An 11,092-nucleotide genomic window follows, 5' to 3' on the forward strand; every position below is an offset into this window, starting at 1 on the left:
CTCAGTGATTGGGAAAAGGTCCCGGAGAGTCGGGGTAAGGTTGGGCACATCAGGGAGTGGGAGCTCAGTGACTGGGAAATGGTGGAGGAGAGTCGGGACAAGGTTGGACACATCAGGGAGTGGAAGCTCAGTGACTGGAGAATGGTCGAGGAGAGTCGGGACAAGGTTGGACACATCAGGGAGTGGGAGCTCAGTGACTGGGAAATGGTTGAGGAGAGTCGGGGTAAGGTTGGACACATCAGGGAGTGGGAGCTCAGTGACTGGGAAATGGTGGAGGAGAGTCGGGGCAAAGTTGGACACATCGGGAAGTGGGAGCTCAGTGACTGGAGAATGGTCGAGGAGAGTCGGGACAAGGTTGGACACATCAGGGAGAGGGAGCTCAGTGACTGGGAAAAGGTCCAGGAGAGTCATGGTAAGGTTGGACACATCAGGGAGTGGGAGCTCAGTGACTGGGAAATGGTGGAGGAGAGTCGGGTTAAGGTTGGACACATCAGGGAGTGGGAGCTCAGTGACTGGAGAATGGTCGAGGAGAGTCGGGACAAGGTTGGACACATCAGGGAGTGGGAGCTCAGTGACTGGGAAATGGTGGAGGAGAGTCGGGGAAAGGTTGGACACATCAGGGAGTGGGAGCTCAGTGACTGGGAAATGGTCGAGGAGAGTCGGGGAAAGGTTGGACACATCAGGGAGTGGGAGCTCAGTGACTGGGAAATGGTCGAGGAGAGTCAGGGAAAGGTTGGACACATCAGGGAGTGGGAGCTCAGTGACTGGGAAATGGTCGAGGAGAGTCGGGGTAAGGTTGATGGACGCTGGCATTAGTGAGTATCTTGGAAAGAAATGAGGGTTGGTGCCTTTAGAGAGAATTAACTGCAGGATAGAGCAATGGAGGCACATTGCACACATTGAAGTGGTTGTAAAGGCTCCAGGCATTCTATGTGTGCAGCAGCCTACCCTAGTACTTACCCGAGCCCCATCGCGATCCAGCGATGTGCACAAGAGCCTCGGATCTCCAGGGACTCTCCCTTCTCTTGGCTGAGACAGTCCATCACAGCCAGTGAGCCAATGAGAAGAGAGAGGGGGCGGGCTGAGCTGCGGCTATGTGTGTGAATGGACATGCAGAGCAGCGACTTGGGTGCCCTCACAGCAAGCTGCTTGCTCTGGGGGCACTCGGCAGGAGGAGCCAGGAGCGTTGGCGGGGGTACTTAGAGGAGGAGGATCGGGGCTGCTCTGTACACCATTACATAACATCCTTGCCTCTTTTGTACAGTGTAGCCGGCTACACAAAGATTGGCCACACATTTACCCACATTGCTGTCCATTTATCCTTAACCCCTTCCTGCCTAAGGATGAAACAAATGTTAACGCCTAAGCACAATTTTGCAAATTTGGCGTGTCAGTAACACTATACATATCATCACGACTCCTTTATGTATCCAGGTGGATTATACCGCGTTTTTTCAGGACAAATTGGGCTTTCATTTGGTAGAAAATTTCTAATGGATATCTCCTGATATTTTTGTTTTATTTAAAAAAAAAAAAAAAAAAAAAAAAACTGTCCCAGAAAAAAAAAAGAAGAAAAAAAATTGGCTGTACTGTTTGTTTCTTGCTGCTACCATAATTTACCATCAAAGAACAACCCAAAATAAATTCTCCTGCTCTTGATGATCACAGCGATACCACATACACTATACTGGCAAAAGTATCAGGCCGCCGCCCTTTCCACACACATGACCTTTAATGGCCCCCCAGTCTCAGTCCGTAGGGTTCAATATTGAGTTGGCCCCGCCCTTTCCACACACATGACCTTTAATGGCACCCCAGTCTTAGTCCGTAGGGTTCAATATTGAGTTGGCCCCGCCCTTTGCAGCTATAACAGCTTCAACTCTTCTGGGAAGGCCGTCCACAAGGTTTAGGAGGGTGTCTATGGGAAGGTTGGACCATTCTTCCAGAAGCACATTTGTCAGGTCAGGCACTGATGTCGGGGGAGGGGCCTGGCTCACAGTCTCCGCTCTAATTCATCCCAAAGGTGTTCTATGGGGTTGAGGTCAGGACTCTGTGCAGGACAGTCAAGTTCCTCCACCCCAAACTGGCTCCTCCATGTCTTTATGGACCTTGCTTTGTGCACTGGTGAGCAGTCATGTTGGTACAGGAAGGGGCCATCCCCAAACTCCTCCCACAAAGTTGGGAGCATGAAATTGTCCAAAATGTCGCCTTAAGAGTTTCCTATGTATGTATGTACAATGTGTAAGTGTGTGTATATATATATATATGAAGAATATGGCCAAAATCGTAATATTATTATTATTATACAGTATTTATATAGCGCCAAAGGGTATGCTCAGCGCTGTACATTATAGGGGGACAGAATATGAGACAAGACAGTAACAATACAATACACGAGGGGTTCGAGGGCCCTGCTCTTTCGAGCTTACAATCTAGGAGGGAGGGGAAGGTGGTACAGGAGGAGATGGCTGTGGGGGATGAAGTGGTGGGAGGAGTGGAGGAGGTTAGTTGTTAGGTGAGGTCGGGTGTTAGGTGAGGTTGGGGTAGGCTTCCCTGAAGAGGAGGGTTTTCAGGGTGCGCCTGAAGGTGAGGAGGGTAGACGACAGTCTGATGGATTGGGCTAGGGAGTTCCAGAGGATGGGGGAAGTCCTGGAGAAGTCCTGCAATCGGGCGTGGGAGGAGGAGACCAGGGAGCTGGAGAGTAGGAGGTCCTGTGAGGAGCGGAGGGCACGGGTAGGGTAGTATTTGGGTATCAGGTCGGTGATGTAGTTTGGGGCAGCATTGTGAATGGCTTTGTAGGTCAGAGTTATATTTTTAATTCTTTTTTACATATATTTCAAATGTGTCTTTCTTCCATATGGGGGGGGGGGACGAGAGGTCATCGGCATAGGGGTCTTGGATGTGGGTTGTTCAGAGACCTTTTTTTCTGCATTCTATAGGTCCAATGCATCTCGCCGGTCCGGATCCTCAGTGAGCAGCGTGTACAAGGAAGTGAGAGGCGCGGGGAGTGCACCGTGGACAAAGGTACCGTGTGTCATGTGATGGTACTACTTTGTAAATACCAATACATTTTATAGCATGAACAATTGTAATTGAATGTTATCAAAAATGACCTTCCCTTTTCAATCAGCAGCGCTGTAATTTTCTGTAAAATGCAATATGGCCACCTTGAGGTGTTCTGGACACCAAATGTGTACAGAATGCCCCCCAGCAACATCATTTCCTGTTTGTGTGATTGGCTCACTGATTTTCCAAGAAGTCTGCACTAAGATACAAGTCAGATTTTGGGCATCACCTGCAATTAAAATGTCATTTTTAGTGAGATACTCCTGAAGGGAAATCCCGTCTAAAGGGATGCAGACCCTGTCACTTTCCTCATTAGATTCCTGCAGGCGCAGCAGCTGATTGATAATTAGGGACCGCTCCCATCCGCATTCATTTTGCACATGGACCCAGGCGAATATCCATACCTTTCTTCAGAACAATGCAGGCCATACGCGGGTTGGATTCCGAAAGAATTTTCTTTTGAAAATATTTTCTAAGAATTTTAGTTTGAATTTCTCACCATTAATAGGCCGCAGAAACGGCTGATTTTCATGCGATCATCAAATTTGCAATGTTGGAACATTTTTGCAAAATGAACAAATTTCTAATCAATGATGGGAGAATCGTGCGAGAAATATAATCGAAAAAGGAACGAGCGTGAGCCGTGACCTGGAAAGAAAAGAATATTCTTGGCCACAAAAAAAAGAAAATTCGTTCAGAATTTGAGCCGTGTATGACCTGCCTAACAAAAGGTAGGAATCTGCAACAAAGTATGTTATAATCCTTGCAATGTACATCGATCACCCAGAGGGGAAGGTTTTTGGAGCCGCTGTGCGTGGCAGCCAATCAGCTTTTAGCTTTTATTTTTAAAGCTTAACATAACAAGCTGAAGTTAGATGCTGATTGGTTACTATAGACAGCTGCTCAGATTCTGCCTGCCCCACCTTTGGTAAACTCCGCCTACCCAGGGGTGAAAGGCTAATCCCAGAATCCTCTACTATTAGGTGGTGTGTCAGGACTTGCAATGTCAATATTTTATTGTTGTTGAATGGAACTTTGTGATTCAGCCCGGGTTCATGTATGTGCGGTATATCGCATGTGATTCGCATAGGAACCGCACCGCATTCCTGTGCGAATCACATGAGCTTTGTGTGCGGTGCGATCGGAGTCGTACATTATGTGTGGTTCTAATCGCACCGCACCCACACCAAAAAGGTGAATGGGATCGCACGGGTGTTCACACCTCTGCGATTCAATCCTGCACATCGCACCGCGTTTTTCAGACTGCTTTTGGGGTGTTATTAACTGAACTTACACACCCGCAGCGGTTCGCATGAATGGGGTGCGATTCTGATGTGCTGCGGAATTCACACAGAAAACTCTGCAAATTCCGAACCGCATCAGTGTGGACCCGGGCTTTAAGTGGATGTAAACTCGGTAAAGTGACTGACCCCAGGTGATACGCACAGATGAAACAAATCCTCCTACATAAGTTGTACCTGTTTATCTTTAGCCCTCTATTCTCTACAGCCATTCAAAATCCAGAGTTTATACAGCTTGTCTGAGCTTTCAGAAATCACAGGGTGGGGAGACCTCAGTGAGACAAGCCATAAGAGCCGATTGGAGGGATGAGTTTCCCCCCTTCCCCTCTTCCCCCCTTCCCCTCTTCCCCCCTTCCCCTCTTCCCCCCTTCCCCTTCCCCCCTTCCCCTTCCCCTCTTCCCCCCTTCCCCTTCCCCCCTTCCCCCCTTCCCCTTCCCCCCTTCCCCATTCCCCCTCCCCCCTTCCGCCTCCACCCTTTCCCCCCTTACCCCCCTTTCCTCCCTTACCCCCCTTTCCTCCCTTACCCCCCTTTCCTCCCTTACCCCCCTTCATCCTTTCCTCTTCCCCCTTTCCCCTTCATCCTTTCCTCTTCCCCCTTCTCCCCCTTCACCCTTTCCTCTTCCCCCTTCTCCCCCTTCACCCCCTCCCCCCTTCCCCCTTCACCCCCTCCCCCCTTCCCCCTTCACCCCCTCCCCCCTCCCCCCTTTCCCCTTCATCCTTCACCCCCTCCCCCCTTTCCCCTTCATCCTTCACCCCCTCCCCCCTTTCCCCTTCATCCTTCCCCCTTTCCCCTTCATCCTTCCCCCTTTCCCCTTCATCCTTCCCCCTTTCCCCTTCATCCTTCCCCCTTTCCCCTTCATCCTTCCTCCTTTCCCCTTCATCCTTCCCCCTTTCCCCTTCATCCTTCCTCCTTTCCCCTTCATCCTTCCCCCTTTCCCCTTCATCCTTCCCCCTTTCCCCTTCATCCTTCCTCCTTTCCCCTTCATCCTTCCTCCTTTCCCCTTTCCCCTTCATCCTTCCTCCTTTCCTCTTCATCCTTCCTCCTTTCCCCTTCATCCTTCCTCCTTTCCCCTTCATCCTTCCTCCTTTCCCCTTCACACAGGAACAGAGCTGAGCCCGTCCGTGCTGGAGCTCCCTCTCCTGTCACCTTTTATCTTTTGGTGTCAGGAAATACGTTGGATGTGATTAAAGCTGATTTCAGAGGAATGAGGCAGCAGACAGAAATTACACTTAGCGCTTCGGATTGAGGCAAGTACACACTATAGAGAGCTATGCTTTGTTCATATTTCATGTTTGAGGTCTACAACCACCCTTTCGTTGCCAGGTCTGCAGTTTGTACAGACCTGACAGCGGGGGGGGGGGGGGGATGGGGGGGGGGGGTTACACACAATCCGATGGCTGCAGCCACTGGGATTGTGTGTAAATCTGACAAGCAGACTCCTGCCTGTCAGGTGGAAGCAGTCAGGCGGCTACGCTGCCGCCCAATTTCTTCCACACCCTCTTGGTAACGACACCCCCCCCCCTCCCACTCATGCCCCGCCACGTCTTTTATATTTTACTGAAATTTGGGGAATTTATTGTGTATTGTTTGCCCTAAAATTCATTATAATGTGCTTTTAACTGAAATTTTGTGTTTCCTAGATCTTAGCTGTAATATTGTGAAACATAAAGACTTGGAACTGCCACTATTTTATTCTCTAGGGTCTCTGCTCTCAGGAAATATATCATGTTTGGGGGGTTTTATGTAATCTTCAGGCCTAAAATAATGTTTAGAAATGTGTGCAAAAAAACCCACAAAATCAGCTCTGGCAGCAAAAAGGTTAAATCTGAGCTTCCAACAAACCCTCTAAATAAGCAGATCAAATGCATTTACAGATGACAACTAGTTTACCTGCCAAAGGATTGCATCTGTCCATCCAGTCCTGAGATCTGCACAGCTCTGCAGTTTATTAAAACTTACAAATCTGCCCCCCCCCAGTCTGTAATTGGTCATTAAATCATTAAAGGTTTGTTCACACCACGTCTACTGAGCTGCATTTTGCTGCACATACAGTCATGGCCGAAATTGTTGGCACCCTTGATATTTCTCCAGGAAATCATGTATTTCTCACGAAACGTATTGCATTAACACATGTTTTGCTATACACATGTTTATTCCCTTTGTGTGTATTGGGACAAAACAAAAAAAGGGAGGAAAGAAAGCAAATTCGACATAATGTCACACAAACCTCCAAAAATGGGCTGGACAAAAGTATTGGCACCCTTTCACAACTGCGGATAAATAAGAATGTTACAAGCATGTGATGCTCCTGTAAACTCACCTGGGGCAAGTAACAGGTGTGGGCAATATAGAAATCACACCTGAAAGCAGATAAAAAGGAGAGACGTTCACTTAACCTTTGCATTGTGTGTCTGTCTGTGCCACACTAAGCATGGACAACAGAAAGAGGAGACGAGAACTGTCTGAGGACCTGAGAACCAAAATTGTGGCAAAATATCAACAATCTCAAGGTTACAAGTCCATCTCCAGAGAACTAGATTTGCCTTTGTCCACAGTGCGCAACATTATCAAGAAGTTTGCAACCCATGGCACTGTAGCTAATCTCCCTGGTCGTGGACGGATGAGGAAAATTGATGAAAGATTGCAACGCAGAATAGTCCGGATGGTGGATAAGCAGCCCCAAACATGTTCCAAAGACATTCAAGCTGTCCTGCAGGCTCAGGGAGCATCAGTGTCAGCGCGAACTATCCGTCGACATTTAAATGAAATGAAACGCTATGGCAGGAGACCCAGGAGGACCCCACTGCTGACACAGAGACATAAAAAAGCAAGACTACAGTTTGCCAAAATGTACTTGAGTAAGCCAAAAGCCTTCTGGGAAAACGTCTTGTGGACAGATGAGACCAAGATAGAGCTTTTCGGTAAAGCACATCATTCTACTGTTTACCGAAAACGGAATGAGGCCTACAAAGAACAAAACACAGTACCTACGGTAAAATATGGTGGAGGTTCAATGATGTTTTGGGGTTGTTTTGCTGCCTCTGGCACTGGGTGCCTTGACTGTGTGCAAGGCATCATGAAATCTGAGGATTACCAAAGGATTTTGGGTCGCACTGTAGGGCCCAGTGTCAGAAAGCTGGGTTTGCGTCCAAGATCCTGGGTCTTCCAGCAGGACAATGACCCCAAACATACGTCAAAAAGCACTCAGAAATGGATGGCAAAGAAGCGCTGGAGAGTTCTGAAGTGGCCAGCAATGAGCCCAGATCTAAATCCCATTGAACACCTGTGGAGAGATCTTAAAATTGCTGTTGGGAAAAGGTGTCCTTCCAATAAGAGAGACCTGGAGCTGTTTGCAAAGGAAGAGTGGTCCAAAATTCCGGGTGAGAGGTGTCAGAAGCTTATTGATGGTTATAGGAAGCGACTGATTTCAGTTATGTTTTCCAAAGGGTGTGCAACCAAATATTAAGTTAAGGGTGCCAATACTTTTGTCCAGCCCATTTTTGGGGTTTTGTGTGACATTATGTCATATTTGCTTTTCTGCCTCTGTTTTATATTTGTTCCAATACATACAAAGGGAATAAACATGTGTATAGCAAAACATGTGTTAATGCAATACCTTTTTTGTGTGAAATACTTGATTTTCAGGGAAAAATATCAAGGGTGCCAACAATTTCGGCCATGACTGTATATGTGTGAACAAGCCCTACAAGGAGAAGCAGCAGACTGGTGAGCCGATCTCTCTGCTCTCTCCTCCTCTCAGCATCTTCCTTGTCAGCACATGAGCATAGCAGCACAGCGGACTGTCTCTTACTTTTAGGAACCAGGGACCCGTAAAAAGATTGAGTATTGGCGCAGGAGAGGTAGTTGTGGGTATATTAGTCACAAGGATCAGTGGGGAGATGGAAGAACTGCCCTCTGGGTAAAGGGGGGCTCCCCAGCACTGAATCATCTGACAGGCAGACCTGCCCATAGGCTCTGAGAAAAACCTGCTGAATCTGACAATACTTGGTGCCTTAGCGGCTTATTTGTAGATTTTCGGTTTAGCCTGAAGTTGCATTTTAAACAATTCTGGGATAAATGCATGTTTTTTCAGTACCTTTTAAATTGCTGTAGAACTACAAGCTCCAGCTGCCTCTGCTAATATCTGTTTTTCTCTTGCCCCAATATTGTCTCTCTCTCCCTCCCCTTTCTTCCTCTGAACACGCCCCCACCCCAAAACACCCCATTTCTTTTTTCCTCCCTGTTGTTTCTCTCTTCCTCCCTGTTGTTTCTCTCTTCCTCCCTTCCTCCCTGTTGTTTCTCTCTTCCTCCCTGTTGTTTCTCTCTTTCTCCCAATCTCCCTGTTGTTTCTCTCTTCCTCCCTGTTGTTTCTCTCTTCCTCCCTGTTGTTTCTCTCTTCCTCCCTGTTGTTTCTCTCTTCCTCCCTGTTGTTTCTCTCTTCCTCCCTGTTGTTTCTCTCTTCCTCCCTGTTGTTTCTCTCTTCCTCCCTGTTGTTTCTCTCTTCCTCCCTGTTGTTTCTCTCTTCCTCCCTGTTGTTTTTCTCTTCCTCCCTGTTGTTTTTCTCTTCCTCCCTGTTGTTTCTCTCTTCCTCCCTGTTGTTTCTCTCTTCCTCCCTGTTGTTTCTCTCTTCCTCCCTGTTGTTTCTTTCTTCCTCCCTGTTGTTTTTCTCTTCCTCCCTGTTGTTTTTCTCTTCCTCCCTGTTGTTTCTCTCTTCCTCCCTGTTGTTTTTATCTTCCTCCCTGTTGTTTCTCTCTTCCTCCCTGTTGTTTCTCTCTTCCTCCCTGTTGTTTCTCTCTTCCTCCCTGTTGTTTCTCTCTTCCTCCCTGTTGTTTCTCTCTTCCTCCCTGTTGTTTCTCTCTTCCTCCCTGTTGTTTCTCTCTTGCTCCCTGTTGGTTCTCTCTTCCTCCTTGTTGTTTCTCTCTTCCTCCCTGTTTCTCTCTTCCTCCCTGTTTCTCTCTTCCTACCTGTTGTTTCTCTCTTCCTCCCTGTTGTTTCTCTCTTGCTCCCTGTTGTTTCTCTCTTCCTCCCTGTTGTTTCTCTCTTCCTCCCTGTTGTTTCTCTCTTGCTCCCTGTTGTTTCTCTCTTCCTCCCTGTTGTTTCTCTCTTGCTCCCTGTTGTTTCTCTCTTCCTCCCTGTTGTTTCTCTCTTCCTCCCTGTTGTTTCTCTCTTCCTCCCTGTTGTTTCTCTCTTGCTCCCTGTTGTTTCTCTCTTGCTCCCTGTTGTTTCTCTCTTGCTCCCTGTTGGTTCTCTCTTGCTCCCTGTTGGTTCTCTCTTGCTCCCTGTTGGTTCTCTCTTGCTCCCTGTTGGTTCTCTCTTGCTCCCTGTTGGTTCTCTCTTCCTCCCTGTTGTTTCTCTCTTCCTCCCTGTTGTTTCTCTCTTCCTCCCTGTTGTTTCTCTCTTGCTCCCTGTTGTTTCTCTCTTGCTCCCTGTTGTTTCTCTCTTGCTCCCTGTTGGTTCTCTCTTGCTCCCTGTTGGTTCTCTCTTGCTCCCTGTTGGTTCTCTCTTCCTCCCTGTTGTTTCTCTCTTCCTCCCTGTTGTTTCTCTCTTCCTCCCTGTTGTTTCTCTCTTGCTCCCTGTTGTTTCTCTCTTTCTCCCAATCTCCCTGTTGTTTCTCTCTTCCTCCCTGTTGTTTCTCTCTTCCTCCCTGTTGTTTCTCTCTTCCTCCCTGTTGTTTCTCTCTTGCTCCCTGTTGTTTCTCTCTTGCTCCCTGTTGTTTCTCTCTTGCTCCCTGTTGGTTCTCTCTTGCTCCCTGTTGTTTCTCTCTCTTGCTCCCTGTTGTTTCTCTCTTGCTCCCTGTTGTTTCTCTCTTCCTCCCTGTTGTTTCTCTCTTGCTCCCTGTTGGTTCTCTCTTCCTCCTTGTTGGTTCTCTCTTCCTCCCTGTTTCTCTCTTCCTCCCTGTTTCTCTCTTCCTCCCTGTTTCTCTCTTGCTCCCTGTTGTTTCTCTCTTGCTCCCTGTTGTTTCTCTCTTCCTCCCTGTTGTTTCTCTCTTCCTCCCTGTTGTTTCTCTCTTGCTCCCTGTTGTTTCTCTCTTCCTCCCTGTTGTTTCTCTCTTGCTCCCTGTTGTTTCTCTCTTCCTCCCTGTTGTTTCTCTCTTCCTCCCTGTTGTTTCTCTCTGCTCCCTGTTGTTTCTCTCTTGCTCCCTGTTGTTTCTCTCTTGCTCCCTGTTGTTTCTCTCTTGCTCCCTGTTGGTTCTCTCTTGCTCCCTGTTGTTTCTCTCTTGCTCCCTGTTGTTTCTCTCTTGCTCCCTGTTGGTTCTCTCTTGCTCCCTGTTGGTTCTCTCTTCCTCCCTGTTGTTTCTCTCTTCCTCCCTGTTGTTTCTCTCTTCCTCCCTGTTGTTTCTCTCTTGCTCCCTGTTGTTTCTCTCTTGCTCCCTGTTGTTTCTCTCTTGCTCCCTGTTGTTTCTCTCTTGCTCCCTGTTGGTTCTCTCTTGCTCCCTGTTGGTTCTCTCTTGCTCCCTGTTGGTTCTCTCTTGCTCCCTGTTGGTTCTCTCTTGCTCCCTGTTGGTTCTCTCTTGCTCCCTGTTGGTTCTCTCTTCCTCCCTGTTGTTTCTCTCTTCCTCCCTGTTGTTTCTTTGCTACACCCCCTTGTTTCTCTCTGCCTCCCCCCCCCCCCGCTCCCCTCTACCTTACCCATTTCTGCCACCTCACCTACACCCTTCCCCCCATGTGTCTCTCCCCTCCCCCTCTCAGGTTGGAAGGCAGAAAGAAGAAGGTTGGTTTGCCCT

At 48.1% G+C, this 11,092-nt stretch overlaps 1 protein-coding gene across 1 annotated transcript in view; it reads left to right on the forward strand.

Annotated features, from left to right (window-relative positions):
- The window catches only part of LOC149428297 (spindle and centriole-associated protein 1-like), a gene marked incomplete at its 3' end in the record, with an annotated part of 43,299 nt that extends 32,212 nt beyond the window's left edge, over nucleotides 1–11,087 (forward strand). Inside the window, exons 6-7 of the mRNA XM_089667535.1 lie at nucleotides 2,940–3,024; nucleotides 11,058–11,087. Coding sequence (XP_089523661.1) covers nucleotides 2,940–3,024; nucleotides 11,058–11,087 — 115 coding nt within the window. The remainder of the gene's footprint in view (nucleotides 1–2,939; nucleotides 3,025–11,057) is intronic.
- Between the last annotated feature and the right edge of the window lie 5 nt (nucleotides 11,088–11,092).

Source organism: Staurois parvus, unplaced genomic scaffold (assembly GCF_062004578.1).
Source record: "Staurois parvus isolate SC_StPar_1 unplaced genomic scaffold, SC_StPar_1.0 ptg003345l, whole genome shotgun sequence".
Lineage (NCBI taxonomy): Eukaryota > Metazoa > Chordata > Amphibia > Anura > Ranidae > Staurois > Staurois parvus.